This window comes from Martes martes (genome assembly GCF_963455335.1).
Source record: "Martes martes genome assembly, chromosome: 6".
NCBI lineage: Eukaryota > Metazoa > Chordata > Mammalia > Carnivora > Mustelidae > Martes > Martes martes.
Genome location: NC_137893.1, coordinates 63,273,817 through 63,294,185, shown reverse-complemented (window position 1 = coordinate 63,294,185; position 20,369 = coordinate 63,273,817). Strand labels below are relative to the sequence as shown.

Sequence of the window (20,369 nt, the reverse complement as noted above, 5' to 3'; positions counted from 1 at the left end):
ACAACATTTGCCAGCTCTAGGTTGCACATCAAGCTGGAGGCAGCTACATATTGGAGAAACGGAACAGCCCTCATCATCTTAAACTTGCTTTGCTTTGCAGACAATGAGGCATGGGGACATCCAGACCTGGCTCCAGGAATTATAGAATCTAGGAAAACCTTGGCAAATTTTCCCCCAATATTATTTAATCCTTAATTTCCTAATCTGCAAAATTAGGAAGAATTCTTATAATTCATAGTTGTGAAAAAAATAGATAATATAATAATATATGACAATTCAGGGATTAAATACTGGAACTCCTCCACCCCAGCTAACCCATTCCCTGTCATATATATGAATAAAGAAAACATGCATAGACAAATTACATAAGGATTTTTAATCTAAACGTCTCTACCTACATAGTTCCAGTTTTAAGTTTAAGAATATCAATCTGATTTCCAAACATTTGTGATCATTATACTATTTTAAATATACTAGACTTGCCTTGATTCCAGGTATAGAAAAAATAAAGGCCAAATGCTTGAAGATACCCAAGTTCATAACCAGAAAATACAGTAAACTTATACATTTCATATCCTGCTTTTGATCTGGGGGAGGAATTGAGATTTTTAAAATTATTTTTCCATTGTAGACAGGAATTTAAAAATAGTTGACTTAAGGAAAAAGGAAATTTCTGGGGTGATGAAAAGGTTTTATATCTTGGTTTACGTGGTGATTATAAGGGTGAATAAAGCTGTCAAAATTCATCAAACAGAACACAGAAGATCGTTATGCTAAGATTCACCAGAATTTGCATATAACACTAAGATTCTAATTTATGTTAATTATAGCTTCATAAAATATTTTTTAATCTTCTGTTCAAAACAGAAATTTTCCATTTCCATAAGTGTTCATATTTTTCCAAAGTAAACTTCAAAGCAATAATTTTTCCTTTTCTATTGTCATACTTGTTTAGTTTTTTAAAAAAATCATTTCTAGCATATCTTCCTCGCTCAGCCCATTATTGCTAGCGGATTTAGTTACATTGTTTAGGACTCTTCCCTTCCAGAGTATCAGGGACAAAGTCAAACAAAACCCAAGGCCAGATCTGCTGACCGTTAAGTGAACCCTTGGTCTCCATGGAACTCTGGTTCAGGCAGAGTGATTCATCACAGCACTGCCTGCCATCCACTGATTAGTTTTCAGTACTCCTAATCAAATATAAGTTTATTTAATTTCTATAATAGCATCCTGAGAAAGGGCACTGACCAGTTTGCTAAAATTCAAATGCATTTACTAGCTTAGAATTAAATATGGGGAAAAAAGACCTACTACTGTTCTATAGGCATCTTTAGTTCATTTCAATCTTCCCTAACCAGGAGTTCTCAGGGATTTTTCTCCATTATTGACCCAGAAGATGAACTATGTCTCACAACTAAAGCAGACTTCCCTGGGTCCAACTGCTCCACAAACCAGCAGAATCAAAAAAACAAGAAGTCTTGGTAATTCTTGAAAGTAGAATATCTCTATTCTATCTCTATCTCATAGAATATCTCTATGACCAATGTTGATCAGCAAAAAGAACCATAGTTTCGTCAAAAAAAAAAAAAAACCTCATAATTCCACCATCTAGAAAAAATACCATTGTTAACATTGACTTTTTTCTATATGCAGAGACATGAAAATTTATAATAAACATGAAATTTTCTGGCAAGTTCATCTTAATATGTGGTAAACATGTTTACATTTTTCTGGTATTTCTTTTCAGGTGATAATCGGTCTTTATATGTGGATCGCTTATTAGCTAAGTATTTTGTGGAATTTTTAAAAATCTGTTTGTTGTTATAGACATTTAAGGTGTGCTAAATTGTCTTTCAACAACATATTATCTTTGCGTATTCATCAGATTATCTTTTTAGGATGAATTCCTAGAAGTAGAACTATTGAGGGTTGACATATATTGATGATTTCTCTATAATTTATTAACTTGTTCTGTTTGAGTATATAACTCTTAACTCTGCTTCTCTATTCAGCTACGACATCATTCCTTTGCTCTCCTTTCAAGCAAAAACAACCCAAGATTGTTTATATTCACTACCTCCTATTCTGCTTCCCCCTTTCTCTCTTACAACCATTCCAATCAAGCTTTGCTCCAACCACTCCACCAAAACTCCTCCTGTCCAAATAACTAAGGACACCCCTTCCCCAAGCTCATTTTGTTAAATCCAGTAGTAAATCTCACCCATCTTCTTACTTCTTTACATGGTACCTACCTTTTGAGACAGACAATCATCCCCTCCTTCTAGAAACATTTCCTGCTTTGGATTCCAGGACACCTCACATTCTTGGGTTCTCTTTCACCTCACTGGCCACTCCCTGTCTCCCCACCCTATTGACCCTCATTTTCTTGGTGATCTCAGTGAGTCTTGTAGTTTCAAATACCATCTCTTTGCCAATGAGTTTCAACTATTGACTGTGGCCTAGTCCTCACTCCTGAACTCCAAATTGGAATACCCAAACTCACACATTGCAAACTTACCATGTCCCAACTCAACTCTCTTTATTCCTCTTGTGTAAAAACAAAACAAAACAACACCACAACTTGCCTCATCCGGTCTTTCTCCCTCTCTGTAAAGGAGAATGGTCATCCTTCCTATTGCTGAAGCCTAAAACAGAATCCTCCTTGATTTTTCCCCCCATTTTTAGCACTTTCAGTTCTTCCAGAAATCTTGTTGGCTCTATGCCTAAAATATGTCTAGAATTTCACCACTTCCTTGTTACTACTCTGGTCCATTATTTCTCTCCTGAATTATTAAAAGAGGCCTTAGCTGGTCTCCCTCCATTTGCCCTAATCCCCATACTATTTCCAACACAGATGAACCTGAGTGATCCTTTTAAAATTGGAGGTCAGATTTTATCACTCCTCTGCTTAAAACTCCGCATTTTACTTAGAGTAAAATGGCTCCTACATTTTACTTAGAGTAAAAGCCAAAATTCTTACAATGCCCTATAAACCCTCTGTCCTACCATCTCCGACATATCCTCACTCTCTTTTATATCCTACCTTTTTCCTGGCTTACTGTTCCTGCCACCCTGACCCTCTAGTCATTCTGAGAACTCACCAGGCATGTGACTGCCTCAGGGCCTTTGCACTGACTATTCCCTTAGTCTGCAATGCTTTTCCATCTGATAACTTCATGGCTGAATCACTTGCAACCTTTAGCTTTTTATGCAAATATTACTTTTCCTGAGGTCATAGTTGACTTCCCCCTTAAAAGTGTTCCCCTTCAATATTTACTCTGCTCTTCCTTTTTCTCCATAACATTTATTGATATTATTTTATTGATATCAATTGATATTGATTATTGATATTAACATTATCTGATACTTTGATTTGTTTCTCTTGGTCCCCAAAAATATATCCAGAAGAGCAGGAATTTGTATCTGATTCATTCAGTACTAGAGAAGGGTCCAACATTTACATGTGCCTATTTAATGCTTTTGATCCAGATTTCCAACTTGCTTCTTAAGAAGTGAAGGTATTGAAGTCAATAGAGTGGAGGAGAAGTTGAGGAGACAATATTGGCAAAGTGCACTGATGGCCAGATGCTTTGGATACACCAGTGTGGGGATACAGGTATGGCTTAAAGTAGGAACACATCAGTGGGACAAAGCAATATTTTAACTGAGAGCACCAAATCAACTTAATCCATGGTAAGAACTAAAAGGAGGAAGTGCTAAAGGGTTCCACACTAGGATACTGATCCAGGTGCTGGGAAACTTGGTGAAAACTTACCACAAATGAGAAGTTTGGCAAAGAGCCAAACTCTATCAAGGAGGGCTGCTGTCTTTGAAAGGGTAACAAGCCATGAGAGACCGTGGACTCTGAGAAACAAACTGAGGGTTTGGGAGGGGAGCAGAGGGATGGGTGAGCCTGGTGGTGGGTATTAAGGAGGGCATGTATTGCATGGAGCCCTGGGGGTGGTGCATAAACAATGAATCTTGGAACACTGAAAAAATAAAATAAAATGCTTCCGGCTAGATAAACTCATTCCATATGAATTTCAAATCATTGTCAAGTTCTATAAGAAACTTTTTTACAGAAGTATATTACATTTGAAATAAATTTTGAAATAACTGACATCCAGAAATATGTTAATGTAGCCAAGACTTGCTTGATGTGCCGTGGTAGAAAAATGTGTATCTTTCCTCAAAAAAAAAAAAAAAAAAAAGGAAAAGGAAAAGAAAAGGTATTGAAAACGATGGCTTCTCCTCAGAAATTGGATCTCAAGTGAAGTGAGTTCACTACCCCATCCCCAAAACCTATCCATGGGCCACCATGGGCCAGTGGGGAAGAATTCTAATTTAGAAAAAATTCCTAGTTACTCTTTCAGCATCATGACAGCTGCTTGGAGGGAAATGATGCTTAGATCAGGATGTGGGTAGTTGCAATATTGAGTTGTCATGAATTGAATAAATATTTGAAACTGAAGTTTCCTCCACTAAAAGAAAGAGAATCCAACCACCATGTCTTAAATGTTCAGGTTTTCACAAATACGTTTAATTAAATATCCCAAAGTTATCTCAGTGAATATTCAAATTGGAAGTTCCTTATTCTCAGCTTATTATAAATGATTTTATAAAGATCCCAAGATTACCAATAAGTATTGGTGATTTTATTTTTTTTTTTTTAACGAAACCAGCAAATATTTCTTCCAAACAATCTGAGCTATTGTCCGTCTGGCTGCTGTACAACTTTATCATTAGCAACTTTCATCTAAATAATTCACTAAAATGTTATAAAGGACTCTTGCTTCTCTACCAAATATCCCTCCTCTCTGTATCACAGAACCCAGAAATAATTAAAGGAAATTAAGCTTGGGTAGTTTTTCTTGCTGAGCTGTTATCTCTGGAGAGGGACGTGGTGAGGGAAGGGAGAGGGTCTTATTTATATCTCAATATAAACAGCTTTTACTCACTGAGACCGTCCACTGCACTGTAATAACACTAATGCAGAGAATGTCTCTGTCTGAAATCTGTTCTGTGTCTGATATCTGATGCCAATCCTCACAGTGATAAAGGCCACAAAAACAAATGCAGAGGCACTGAATTTAAATACAGCCAGCCCCGAGAGGTCTCTCTGGTTGGTTTCTTTTCCCGGTTGCCACTCATCAGAGAACGAGTTTACCAACAGCCATCAGCCGAGCACATCCAAGCTGGATCCAGGCCAAAGGCAAGCAGTATTGCTGGAATCTGGGCGGCGAGGTGGAAGGGTGGTCGGTGCGTCAGTCAGATGGAAACATGCGGGGACTGATGGCCAGCAGCTGGAGGAAGTTTGGCCACGCCGGCAGGGGGACATATGAGTGGTTAACGAGTGAACCAAGCCTACCTCTTCTGGAAACCCAGCTGCAGGTCTGTATCTATGACTTCAGCCTTTTCTTCCCCAAAGTGTCTTTGTCAGTTTTAAAACCAACTATGCCTATATTTTTAGGATCTTAAAACTTAGTAGCAACATTTTACTTTATGGGTAGAACAGAAATATTCACTCACTGACTGGCATGGTCTAAGAAAGTAATTGGAAAGTTGTATTCTTTGACCAAGGATGGATTCAAGTCAAACTTGCTACAAATATGTTCCAAGAACTCCTGATAGATCAAGTTTATCAAAGAACACCTGAAGGGAGGAGTCAACAAATCTTTATGCCTTGGTTTTAGGACTTTCTTCTTTGCACAGTAAAGCAATGTCTACCTACACAATAACGAAGAGGCTCCCTGTGGCTTTAGAATGACGTGTTTCCAGGAGTTAGGAGAAGCCAAGGATTTTACCTCGGGCAGGGTAGCAGAGGGTTAAGGAGGTTTTTGTCTCTAAGAAATGCAGCAGCTGCTCTGCTTTGTCTGGGGAATCACCAAAGAAGCCTCAATCTGAGGCAGCAGAAAGGAAAAATACTTGTAGAAACCTAAGAACTCAGTTTCATGATCAGGAGGAAAAGGAGAGATACTGCTGTTACAAAAGAGAGGAAAATTAACCTAATTTCTTGTTGTCTGGAAAATCAACTGACAAGGTTGGTATTTACATTCTCCCAAACTACCTTTTACAGAAAGATATTTTCATATATTTATGTATTATTTATATTTAACATTTATAATTGCATATATTTACCTGTGTTTTTATATCCTTCAACAGTCATACTCTTCACTGAACATTTTGAAAAATATTGCCTGAACAAGAAAGCTGTCAATATATGTATCAAAAATATTAAAAGTTATGAAACAAATAACATTTGACTAGAGAAGTAAACATCCTTTCCACATTAAAAAAAAAAAAATCCAAAACAACTTAAACCAACATAACAAGAATTAGTAAAAGAGAAGACTAAGGAGACCATCATCATAAATTTGTCCTGTTGTTCTGTTCTTCTCTTAACTAGAAGAGGACACAAGAGATAACACAAGAGGAGTTATCTCAAGAAATTGCCTGAATTTGCCATCTTAGATACGTCTTTTAGTTCCACTTGATATTTGGATAAACTTAACTCAACCAATGGAAATACTGATTACAGGAGGGGACTGTGGCAACTAATTTGGCAACTAATTTCAAAAAAAAAAAAAATGCAACTAATAGTGATAATACCATAAGTGGCGTAGCCATAAACAACAGGGTCTATTACACAAAATCTTTTAAATAGAACATGAAGTCTCTTTAAGTCTCTTTATACTCTATGCATCTTGAACTTACAGAGTATTTAAAATTTGATGCCCACAACTATTTAGAAACTATTATCGTCCATATAATTGATGGAGAATGAAGAAAACTAAGTCATGCATAATGATCCATGTTTATCGAGGTTGAAGAGTGTTTAAATAGCTTTAATATTTTTAACAATTCATCTGGAGAAAAAGCCTAAACATAGTTAAATTGCTTTAGAGTCCAACTTGATATTTTACTAATGGTAGTAAATTATTTATGAGTTCATCTATTCTTATAGCTTTTGTAATCAAAGTCCTATTATATCACAACAGGTTTTAAGTTAATAGTTTTGATAAATTATGTATAAGAAAACAAAGAACCCATAACTTAGAAACAAAACAATCACACACATAAAATCTATTGTTACTAAAATATTTTTTCTGAAAAAATATATTAAAATGTAAATATAGTAATGCTAGTTTTATTTTCACTGCATTTTCTAACCTTAGCAATAAATTTCTAGACTTCTTCTAGTTATTTTTAGTATTTCATTTTCTAGTAAATTTAACCATGTGAGTTCCCGAGGTAAAAATATATATCTGTTATTCACCAAGTGTTTTACACACATTGATTCATTAAATCATCATCCCAACCATTCAAAAAAGATATTATTTCCATTTCATAGAGAAGGAAGTCCAGGCCCATAGGGGATTAATAAATGGTCCGTCGTCATGCAAGTATTAGAAAGTCCTACCAGAATTCAAAGCCAGAGCTGTCAAACCCCAAAAATGATACTCAGTTTCCAAAAACAAAAAAAAAAAAAACACACACTTTTAATTTTTATGCACTTTAAGCTAAAATATCTGAACTCATATCTTACCAAGGACAAAATATCTGGCAATATAAATACTAAATTAACTATCTGATTTTGAATCAACATAACACATAATTGTAAATTCTTTAGTAAGAAAAGAAGACAATGCAAACACCACTAGACAAGCTAGTCTCTTAAGAGGTCATGGCCACTGTCAAATAAATAAATAAAATCTTTAAAAAAATAGTTCAGCAAAAGAGTACAGCAAAAGTTGTTCTTACCCCCCCAAATCAAGGAGAGATCGTAGTTTTATTATTATATTTTATATTAAATAAGTAGATAAAGAGCTTAGTATTTTGGTTGTTTGTTTGAAACACAATGTAAGGCTTCAAGGGTTTTTTCCTTCTGTAGTAGTGCATCCACATTTGTGGCTGTATGCTTCACATAAGAGAGAAGCTTTTTAATACCTCACTATTGGCTTTATTTAAAGCTTTATTTAAAGCAACATCTCTGCAGTTTGGGGCAGTATTTTTGGTGCTTCTCTGCCTTGCTGCTGAAGCATCATTTCATGGTGATTACATTCTTTACTCTGTCAGGAACCATCATTACCTTGTGAGCTAATATTGTAAAATCAATACCTCCTAGGTTGCTGAAGAATTTATCTGCAATTTTTTGTTAACTACTGAACTTTCATGAATATTTATTTTTTTATTTTTTAAGATTCATTTATTTGACAGAAAGAGACACAGTGAGAGAGGGAACACAAGCAGGGAGAGTGGGAGAGGGAGAAGCAGGGAGCCGGATAATGGGCTTGGTCCCAGGACCCTGGGATCATGACCTGAGTGAAAGGCAGACACTTAATGACTTAGCCACCTAGGCATCTCTGAACTTTCAGGAATATTTAATTTCATGTTTGCATTGAAGTCTGAGATGCGAAGTCAGATGATGAATATCATAAAAAGCACCAAATATGCTTACACTGTAGAGATTGTACTCTTAACAACCAAAAAATTAGTATTAATACCAGATAGAATCCACAAATGACTTCTACTCTCAAAGCACAGATACTGCAGAAATCTTCTCATATCTAGTTTAATAATAACCTAGACTAGGTAGGGCTTTTTCTTGGCGGGGGGAGGGGGTGTTTTTTATATAAGATTCATTAAACTTTATTGTTCAATTCAGGCTTTTTTCCCTCTTGAACAGATATAAACTACATGTTGCAGGAATTTGGCTGCAAATCATCGCTACACAGCCGCTTAGAGAAATTTTAGGCTGCAATAGAATACAATTTATTTTTTTTATGATTTTTATTTTGTTTATTTGACAGGCAGAGATCACAAGAAGGCAGAAAGGCAGGCAGAGAGGAAGGGAAGCAGGCTCCCTGCTGAGCAGGGAGCCCAATGTGGGACTCCATCCCAGGACCCTGGGATCATGAACTGAGCAGAAGTCAGAGGCTTTAACCCACTGAGCCACCCAGGTGCCCCTACAATTCTTTTTCTATAAAGAGTTCAAAAGTTTCCATATTGATCCTACCAATATTGCAAAAACAAATGGAAGGAATTTTAAAATCTCATTCATCATAAACATCAGCGATCAACTCATACTTCAAATATTAATATGGCATATGAACACCTAATGTCAGAATTCATTCCAGAATTAAATAATTTAAGTTCCATAGGATCCTTTTTGTGGTAATACCACATTATTGGTCTAATTCTAAATAAAATAAGTCCTTAAAGAGTAAGGGCTCCTGTTCAAAGAATGCATGGTGAGCTGACCAGCTAAAACCCACTCTCCTGGTTCACTTTCAGGGAGCTATGGTAGGATGTCAATACGTATTTTGACATCTGGATTCATCCTTTATCTCATCCATTTACTTTACTTCCCATGGGCTCAAGCCCATTGGCATAAAGAAAGGAGCATGGTGGTTTTCAGGGCGGGTAAGGAGGATAGGAATAAAAGATCAAAGAGAGGAGCTTCAGGAACGCAGAAGTCTTTCTTCATCTCCTAACCGAGCCTCGTTCCGGAATTCCAGGGCACCCGGAAGATAAGCTCCACCAAAGACGACGTGGAGCCCTTCCTGTGCATCCTTCTTCCAGCGACCATCCTGCTCTTCTTGGCTTTTCTGCTGCTTTTCCTGTACCGTCACTGCAAGGCCCTCCGACCCCAGGGGCAGGTTTTCAGCACTGACGCCCCAGCGCACCCCACCGCAGAGGAGGCCACCGACTTCCTGCCGGGCTTCCCTGGGAGCGGCGAGCAGGACTTCCCGGACTTCCCGGTGCCCCGGGAGGCGGCCTTCCTCTGCACGGGCCTGCCCCCCTCCTACGAGGAAGCCACCAGGAATCGCCCGGGGACGGAGGTTCCGGAGGCCGAGGCGGGCCCGCCCTGTAAAGAGCGCTCCCCCGGCCGGGAGGAGCAGATAGAAAGGGCAGCTGGGAATGGTCTAGAGCAGAGCTCGCAGTCCCTCCCGGAGCCAGCCCGGCCAGGCGAGCGGCGGGGAGGCCTCTGGACCTAAGAGACTCCTGGATGAATGGGCGCTTCGAGCTGATATCATTCTGGTTAACCATTCTCAAGTTCCTTAGGGAAAATTTCTCCTAGGTTGTCGTGAGGAGGGTTAGGCTTATCTAAAATATTTAACACCCTTGAGGAAAAAAATAGGAAAATTCTGTGTGAGTTGAGAGACCCTTAGAATTACTGGTAAGCCTGCGGACGAGCTCTGAAGGAAAAGAGAACGCTGCTAAGCCAAAGGAAACGGCTTTTGCCACCAAATAAAGCGGTTCTTCCTATGCATGTTCCTCGGGGTTTTATGGCTTCACTTTTATGTGAGGGCTTCAAGATGGCTGGAGAGTTCTAGAAGGAAAATATCTCTAGAGCTGCAGTGGTCAGTTGTGTGGTTAAAAAATGGTAAAGTGGGGCTCAATATTAAGAATGAAAGTACAGACAGTTGCAGACATTTTAGTTTTAAAAAACTAATAAAGCTCTCCAAAATTATCTCCTTCCTGATGTAGCCTTTGCTGACTTGTGTTCTCATTTGCCTCCTAGAATGGGAAAGGGACCTGGCTGTTAGGTGGGACAGTCTCCCACTAGAGCATCAAGGCTTGTCCCGCAGTGCTACGGCAGGACATTATCTTAGGGGACACCATGAGCAACTGTGTGGCCTACACCAAGCAGCAGTAGCAGAGTAGATACTGGTTTAACACTGGAAAGCAAAGGTCAAAATTTCAGATCACACAGTAAGGAGAAACCTAGACTAGCTCTAACAGGGACCCCATGAATCATATGGCCCAAACTTTTGTTTTACAGGTATCAACACTAGGATGAGAAGTAACTTGTCTGAGACTAAATACCTCATCAAGAGCTGGGATCAGAAGCCTCTCCCCTCTAGGCTAGAGCACCTTCCACTGCACTGGACGTTCTTCTAAGAAAATTGCAAATGTGGAATTTCAGGCCATGCCCCTGGCTGGGCATCAAGGAGCTCAGTAGGAGGAGGCCAGCTGAGTTTGGAAGGGATACAAATCTGCCTCCATGATTTTCAAATGGGGAGATAGAGGTGGGGCTTTTACCACACAGAATGCAGACCAGAAATCCCTTGGACGTATTAGAGGAAGCAGGAGGGTGATGTGGATGATTCTAGAACTTGTATTTGATACTCTAATTTTGTTGGTAAAACTCTTCTTTTGTTGTTGTTTTCATAAGACAAAAACCAGGTGACACTTTGATGGTTAAAAATGAACAAAAAACTTTTTTTTTTTACTTTTTTACATAAGCAGTTTTATGCTAGATATACAATGTAATACGGTTTTAGGACGATAACAAAGTAAGCCCAAATAGGATACATTTATTTCTAAATAGAATCTGAGAGAAATAATAGTATCTTTAAGGACTAATGCAAAATATAAACTATTAGAATGAAGATCAATAAAATTTCTCTCAGGAAAATTATACTGAAAAATTCTCTGGTGGCCATTAAGGGAAGTAAATAAAACAAATGGAAATGAAAAGCTCAGCAGAGAGCCTTCTTCAAATTTTTATTTTTTTAAAATCCTAAGAATCTAGTTCTGGGTGAAACTATCTTTATTCTTTCCCAACTCCTTTGCTAACCTCCATTCCTCCTCCTTTGCTAACAGAACCATGATTTGGTTTGGGATCCTAAGGCCACTTGTGTAAGACAGACCAGATCGCTCCCAACGCCAGGGGAGGCATCATGAGAGTGAATCACAGTGATCTCAATTCCTCTACCAGGAACTGATCAGATCTTTGGGACCTAAGGGGAGATATATGCAGGAGAGAGTTTTTCTAGAAAAGGTTGCCTCATTAAAAAACAAAAAATACACACACACACACACACACACACACGGGAGGAAATACTGTGCATCTTTGCTGGATGTTAATATGTCTCATGTAGACCTGGGGCTGCTACAACCATCTTGCAACCATGAGGCAATTAGCTCCAGAATTAGTCTGGGATGCCTGGGTGGTTCAATAAGTTAACCACCTGCCTTCGGCTCGAGTCATGATCCCAGGGTCCTGGGATCGAGCCCCACGTGGGGTTCTCTGCTCAGCAGGGAGCCTGCTTCTCCCTCTGCCACCTCCTACCCCCACTTGCATGCTAACATACATAGATACATACATAAGTGAGTAAAAATTTTAAAATAAATAAATAAAATAGTCAATGATAGGACTCCTTTAAAATATATCAGTGATCTGAGGAAGAAAGATGTTCTCCTCTGGAACCAAACTGAAGCAGCAGATAAACTCCTAACCAGGGGATGCCGAAGTACAGCCCATGAGCCAAATCCTGCTTGCAACCTGTTACTACACGTCCTGGAGACAAGAATGGTTTTTACATTTTTAAATAGTTGAAAAAAATATCAAAGAGAGAAGGATTTTGTGACACGTGAAATTATATGAATTCAAATTCTGGTGTCTAGAAATGAAGTTACTGGAACACAAGTTAGTGCTCACTTGCCTATGGTTGCTACTTCAGACTTAAGTGGTTGCAACAGAGGTTGTAAGGACCTTCAGAGCCTGAAATACTTACTATCTGGTCCTTTAAAGAAAAGGTTTGCTGACCCTTGCTATAGCGCAGCAGATTTTACTCCCGGTTGCATGGTAGAATTACTTGAACTTACCAATACCAGGACCCACCTAGGCCAATTTAACTGAAATAAAGCAAGTGATTCTAATAAAAAATCAAGGCTGAAAGCAATTCATTGATGTAACTAGGCCACAAAACACAGCTGAGTTCACTGTGGATAGATGGAAGGTTCCAGGCTGAGAGAAAACTAGATCTATAAATCAAGCCTTGAACCATCATTTATAACTCAACATTTTCTGTACATGCCTGAAGCCACCAGGCCAACATGCAGCTGTAGGCAATTCAATTCCCAAAGCAGATTTGCAAGCAGAATATTAACAACAACAGAGTAACTACGTCTTTGCTTACATGTTGACACAACTGGCAAACACAGTGGGACTGGTTGCTAGTGCTCCCAGACAAAGTGGGACTGAAGAAAATCCACAAATCAAAGAACTAGATTTTTAGCAACTGAGAAGTATTTGGGGAAGAAATTGTATAGCCAGAAAAGGTTAAGAATGGGAGGCAGTATAATAGAAACAGTGACTTGAATGTGGACATTTTCACTAGATCCCACACTAGACCAGAAAATATCGGCATGACATCATTTTATAAAAGGAAAGGAATCTAATGTCTGGTCAGCCATGAAAGGAGCTTGGAACCATCACTCCTTCAGCCTTCACTCCTCAACAACAAGAAGCTGAACTGAAAATCAACACTTCTTGGCTCCATCAGAGAACAGAGGTCACAGGACAAACCACTGCCCCCAAAGTGAGAGAAACAGAAGCACAACTTACCGGAGTAGAAATCCAGGAGCAAAAACCTCCTCAGGAACCAGTGCCGGCATAGGGAGGCCCACATCGGAATCAACAGACTGCTGGAGGCTCAGAGGGGGCAAATCAGAGAGTTACAAAGTCCAGAAGGGTCCCATACTCTGTGAGTTTGCCCCAGGAGCATTACCGGGTTCTCACAGTAGAGATCTGAGGAAAAGCCTCTCGTGCTTTCTGGTAGAGCAAGAAAGGAAAGGAGCCATTTTGAAATGGCCAGAGCACTCTGTTCTTCACAAGCCGTGCCCTCAGATGAAACTGTTTTACCAGGCCCTAATCAGCTGGGTTTTATCAAAACCCAATTAACCTGGGGATTAATTAACCCTATGTGGCTCTAGCCTTACACTGGAGAAGGAAAATACCCAATTCCAGCTTCTCTAACCATTTTGTTCTACTTAAGGGAGTGAAAGAAAAAACAGAGAAGCCCTTGTGAGGTTTACAGCCCAGAGGAGCAGCTGCACTCAAAGGCTGAGACCTAATCATAGGACTATAGACCCTGCCCCCCTTCCACCAAACCACTACCACATTAGGAAAGACCTCTTTACTGCAGTTCCTCTTACCCAGTCTATCAAGTCCACCGTTCAACAAAAACTGTAAGGCATACTAAAAGGCAAAAAAACAAGAACAAAAGCAAACCCCCCCCCAAAAATACAATTTGAAGAGACAGAGCAAGCATTGGGACCAGACTCAGATATGCCAGAATTATCAGAACAGGAATGTAAGATAACTATCATTAACACGCAAAGGGCTCTAAGGGGTAAGGTAGACAACATGCAGGAGCAGGTAGGTAATATCAATGGAGAGATGGAAATTCTAAGAAAGAACCAAAAGGAAATGCTAGAGGTCAAGAACACTGAAACAGGAAAGAAGAATGCCTTTCCTGGGCTTCTTAGTAGACTGGACACAGTTGAGGAAATAATCTTGGAGATTAAGGATATGTTAATAGAAACTTCTAAAACAGAAAGGCAAAGAGAAAAAAAAAATACAGAGCAGAATATCCAAGAACTGTGAGACAAATACAAGAGGTGTTATGTGCACATAGTGGGAATACCAGAAAGAGAAGAAAAGCAGAAAGGCCCAGAAGAAATATTTTAAGCAATAATAACTGCAAATGTCCACAAATTAATGTCAAACAGTAGATGCAGGAAGCTCAGAGAGCACCAAGCAGGAATAATGCCAAAGAAGAAACAAAACAAAACAAAAAAAAAAAAAACCCTACAGCTGGGTGTACTATATTCAAACTGCAGAAAATCAAAGATTTAAAAAAAAAAAAAATTCTTGGGATGCCTGAGTGGCTTAGTTGGTTAAATATCCTACTCTTGATCTCAGCTCAGGTCTTGATCTCAGGGTCATGAGTTCAAGCCCCACATTTGGCTCCACGCTGGGCATGGAGCATACTTAAAAAGTAAATAAAATAAATTTTAAAAATAATTTTAAAAAATCTTAAAAGAGGCTAGAGGAAGAAAACACCTTACCTGTAGAAGAACAAAGATAAGAATTACCCTGACTTCTCTTCAGAAACCACACAATCTAGTGGTATGGAGTGAAATATTTCAATGGTTGAGAGAGAGAAAAAAACACCAGCCTGAATTCTGTATTCTGCAAAGTTATTCTTTGAAGTGAAGGATAAATAAAGACTTTCTCAGACAAACAAAACTGGGAAATTTTCTTATTCTTAATTGATCTAACAGGTAAAAATGTTTTCAAAATAATAATAGCAATAATGTATTTGATGATTATAGGTTACATGTAAGTGAAATAAATAACAGAAATAATACAAGAAACAGGAGGGAGGAATTAAGACTATTTTGTTATTATAAGGTACCTACGCCACTGGTGAAGCTGTAGAGTATCATTTGAAAGTTGACTTAGATTAGTTGTAAATGTATATTGCAAACTCTAGGGCAACTAAGAGAAGTTAAAACAAAAAGTATAATCAATATGCTAAGAAATGAGAGAAAATGGAATCCTCTAAAATGTTCAGTTAGAAGGACAAAAGAAGAAGACCAAAAAAGAAGCAAAGAACAAGGGGAAGGAATAGAAAACAGTAACAAATATGGTAGATATAAACCCAGCCATATTGATAATACTTTAAAGTTCAACGGTTTAAATACACCAATTGAAAGACAGATACCGGGTCCCTAGATGGCTCAGTTGGCTAAGTGTCTGCTTTCAGCTCAGGTCATGGTCCAGGGTCTTGGAATGGAGTCCCACATCAGGCTCCCTGCTCAGAGGGTCTGCTTCTCCCTCTCCCTCTGCCTGCTGCTCCCTCTGCTTATGCCCTCTCTCTCTCTCTCTCTCTATCTCAAATAAATAAATAAATCTTTAAAAAAAAGAAATAAAGATATTATCATAGTGGATTAAAAACAACACTCAACTATCTTGTCTACAAGAAACCCACAATAAATACAAAGACACATATACACGAAAAATAAAGGGATGGAGAAAGAGATGCCATGCTACTACTAATCCAAAAAAAAAGCTGCACTATATTAATTTCAGACAGAGCAGATTTCAGAGCAGGGAAAGTTATCAGGGATAAAGAGTAGCATGATGTAATGATAAAGGGGTCAGTTCTCCAAAAAGACATCATCATTTTTTAATGCGTATACCCCTAACTACAGAGTGTCAAAATACTTGAGGCAAAAACTGATAGAGTTGCAAGGAAAACTGATAGAATAGAAATCAAGGATGAATCCATGACTGCAGTTGGAGATACCCTCCATCAGAAACAGATCTAGCAGGTGGAAAATCAGTAAGAATATAGTTGTGTTGAAAAATACCACGAATCAACTGAATAGAATGGACTTCTGTACATGACTTCATCCAACAACAGCAGAATACACATTCTTCTCAAGCTCACATGGACCATTCACCAAGATTGACCACATACATTCTTGGTCACAAGACACGGTATAGCAAATTTTTAAAAATTGATATCATACAATGTATGCTGTCAGACCACACTGGGATTAAACTAAAAAATCAGTAACAGAAAAATAGCTGGAAAATTCTAAAATACTTAGAGCTTACACAGCCCACTTGTAAATAATACATGGGGCAGAGAAGAAAACTCAAGAGAAAATAAAAATATTTTAAACTAAATTTAAAGGAAAATACAACTTATCAAAGTTTGCAGATGCAGCAAAAGCAGTGCTTAGAGGGAAATCTACATTATTTAATGTATATATTAGAAAAGAAGAAAGATCACAAATCATTATTTAAGCTTCCACCTTACAAAACTAGATAAGGAAAAGCAAATTAAATCCAAAGTAAGCAGAAGAAAGTAAGTAATAAAAATTAGAGAAGAAATCAATGAAAATTAAAAAGAAGACAGGAAATCAGCAGAGAAAATCAAGGAAACCAAAAGCTGGCTTTTTGAAGATAAATGAAATTGATAAGCCAGGCCAACTAAAAAAAAAAGAGAGGATACAAATTATTGATATCAGAAATAAAAAAGGAGACATCACTACAGATTCCAAGGATGTTAAAAGGGCAAAAAAAGAAATACTATAAACAACTCCATGCCCATTTGATAACCTAGAAGAAATGAACCAATTCCTTAAAACTGCAAAAAATCGTGCAAGAAGAAACAGACAATTTGCATAAGGCTCTATCTGTTAAAGAAATTGAATCAATAATAACCTTCCAAAACATCACCAGGAGACTGGGAAGGTCACCTAAATCAATATTCTTCAAGGTATGAGCCACAAAATGGTGCTGGCTCACAAACTATTTGTCACCAATCTGAGATAAAATAACTAGAAAAATTGACAGTAAGTGTTTAAAAATCTCATAGGAATTCAACATTTTTACAAAATCCATGCACATCTTCAGTAGCCTCATCTCACTGAGCATGGTATAGACCAACTAAATTCTTGTTGAACTCATGGGTTAAGATCCACATAGTGAGCTGCCTATAGTCTTGTGCAATAGAATCACATATTGGTTCCTGATGAACTTGAAAGTATTTCTTAAAGGGAGAAGGCTCTTCATCAGAGACAGCTTGAGAAGCACTGGTCTAGAGGACGAGATGTCCCGGGCATTACTGATAAACTTCTCCTCCATCTTGGAGCCAAGTCAATCTGCCACTGACCTCTCCCATGCTTGGAACTCATTCTGAACATGCAGACCTGAACAAAGTCAAGTGTGGGACTGCCTGGAGAGACCATTCTGCGGGACCCATGAGCAGGCTAAGAGCTGCTTGGTTCACAGGTGTATGTTAGGTTGGGGCTGTGTGGCTCCTCCTCTCAGAACTAGGAGCACTGAAACACGGAACACCTCTGTTCTAAAAAAGTCATTAGGGAATCGAGTCCCATTTCTACCAATTCTTCCATTTTTTCTAAATCAAGAAATAATGTAATAATGCATGGCAATACCAAAAGCCCCATAGATAAGAGCTTTTTGAGAGTGAGAGCTATCTAGCTGTGGCAGAGCTGGTGGTCTGTTTTATTTCAAAGCATGAACCTTTTAAAATAAGTATGAAGATCCCTCTCCTTTGTTTTTATAACCACTCCCCACGGTCTCAGAAGTGATATCAGGCCTCATATTGATTAGGATCGATATTTTAATTTTTCAAGACATTCTTGGTTTTAGACTTTAGCCTTCTATTCCTCGACCCCACATTTAATAAATGTCTCTTCATTTTCTGTGGTCCATTAGAAAGGAGCTTCACAGGTGCTCCTGAAAACACTGAGTCACTATCAATGCGTCTGATAAATTCTGACTGGCATTCATTCAACTTTTTCAAGCAAGTATGTGTCAGGCCCTGAGCGAAGTGCTTCGTGTAAGAGGGGCTTCAGTGGGTTGTCTTGATATCTCAATAATGGATGAGTATTACAATTCTCACCAAAACTAAAGGAGAAGCCAGGCAAATTCAAAGTTTACGCTTCCTGTTAGACTACCAACTTTTTACCCATTTTACAGTCGCCATATTCAAGATAGTGGCAACTCTAAAAAGACCAAATATTTAATTACATTATGGATGCAAGAGTGGCCCCAGAGTAAACAATGCCTGACCATAAGATAGTCAGATAGACCAGATAGACCAAGATAGACCAGAACCACAGGTTGTGCATTACTAAAACCCACCAACATCTACTATAGCACTTTACATAGAAGGTAATTTTTCAGTTATTATCCTGAGAAACATGTCACCCCAAACTTAGTGGCACAGAATAATAACCATTTAATTATGCTCCCAGATTCTGTGGGTACTGCAGGGACAGCTTGTGTCCACCCTGCGACCTCTGGGGCCTCAGTTTGGAAGAATCGAGGATGTCTGGTGGTGACTCAGTGGTGGGGGGCTGGCGCTGTTGGAACACAAGGTCACTCACATGGGTAGGGTCAATGCGTACTGTCAGCCCAGACACAGGGCTCTCCATGGAGCTGGAACTGCTTGGTCTTCCCTTTGGCATAGTTGTTGGATTTTAAGATTAATTGTCCCAAAGAAAATCAAGTGGAAGCCCTTAATGGTCTAGCCTCAGAAGTCACACAGGGTGACTTACCCTGGAGTCACAAACCTTCCCGGTTTCAAGGAAAGGAAGCATAGACCTCCATCTCTCAATGGGGGGGTGCGGTGGGGTGGGTGGGGAGGATGTATCAAAGCCACATTATAAGGACAACATGTTGGTTGGAAGATAATATGGCCCATGTCTTTGGAAAAGAAAAACTGCCGCAAGGATGGGATAATCAATGAATGACTAAACGGTTTCAGTAATGAACATTAGCAATTCTCTCCAATAGTTGAGTTCTTCTTTGAGAACACAGTGTGATTGAACTTTTCCACCCTCGAGGTTAATCAAGGCCTATGATTTGCTTTGGTCAATGAAATATGGATATGGATAGAAGTGACTTGTGTAACTTTCTGCAGGAAGCATTTATCGTGGATCCTCCTCGTTCACAGATTCTGTACGTGCAAGTTCACTGACTTGTTGGTCTGTATTCAGAACTCCAATGCTCACATCACCTTCTTGGTCATTGGTGGACATCTGCCTGTGGAGAGCAGTGAGAAATTCTAGCCACGCAAGGCACACATTTCCGGCTCAGGTTAAATAAGGTGGAGCTCTCTGCCTTCTAGTCTCAGCTGTCATACCGTAAACAAGCCTTTTTTGCAGTCTATTTAGTTCTGTGGCTTTTTGCATTTTTGTGTTTCTTTTTTTTTTTTAAGATTTTATTTATTTATTTGACAGACAGAGATCACAAGTAGGCAGAGAGGCAGGCAGAGAGAGACGAAGGAAGCAGGCTCCCTGCTGAGCAGAGAGCCCGATGTGGGGCTCGATCCTAGGACCTTGGGATCATGCCCTGAGCCAAAGGCAGAGGCTTTAACCTAACAGTGAGCCACCCAGGCACCCCTATTTTTGTGCTTCTTGTTGATTTTGTTGCTTAAAATGGCCTCCAAACATAGCACTCAAGTGGAGGAGATACGTGTGTTATATAAGCTTCATTAAAGTACGAGCTACAGTGCTGTTGGTAAAGATCTCAATGCTCATGAACCAACAATATCTATTAAATAAGGTCTCTTTATACAATAACGCATATAAAACAAGGTTACTTAGTGATTAGTTGGCAAAGATGTTGTGACCGGAGGTTCACAGGAACCTACCTCGGTATTTCCTCTGGAATCAATAGTTTGGGATTCATTAATTCAATGTTCGTGATGACTTGATTTTTTTTAAAGATTTATTTATTTATTTGTCAGAGAGATAGAGAGCACAAGCAGGGGGAGCATCAGGCAGAGGGAGCAGTAGGACCCCGCACTGAGCAAGGAGCCTGATGAGGGACTCGATCCTAGGGCTCTGGGATCATAACCTGAGTTGAAGGCAGAAGCTAAGCTGACTGAGCCACCCAGGCATCACTCATGGTGACTTTATAGAACAAAGCTGCTGCAAGTCATGAGAACTGACTGCGGCCACTGCCACAGGGCTATGCAGGCTCCCTCCCCTGCTGGGGTGAAGTGGAGGAACCTGTTCTCCACCCACCA

At 39.1% G+C, this 20,369-nt stretch overlaps 1 protein-coding gene across 1 annotated transcript; it reads left to right on the top strand.

Moving 5' to 3' along the window:
- Positions 1-5,280: 5,280 nt before the first annotated feature.
- SMIM28 (small integral membrane protein 28) lies at positions 5,281-9,998 on the top strand (the record flags this gene model as incomplete). Its single annotated transcript, XM_080805901.1, has 2 exons — positions 5,281-5,391; positions 9,519-9,998. 2 exons carry the CDS (start codon positions 5,281-5,283, stop codon positions 9,996-9,998), a joined length of 591 nt encoding a protein of 196 aa, XP_080662027.1.
- Positions 9,999-20,369: the final 10,371 nt, after the last annotated feature.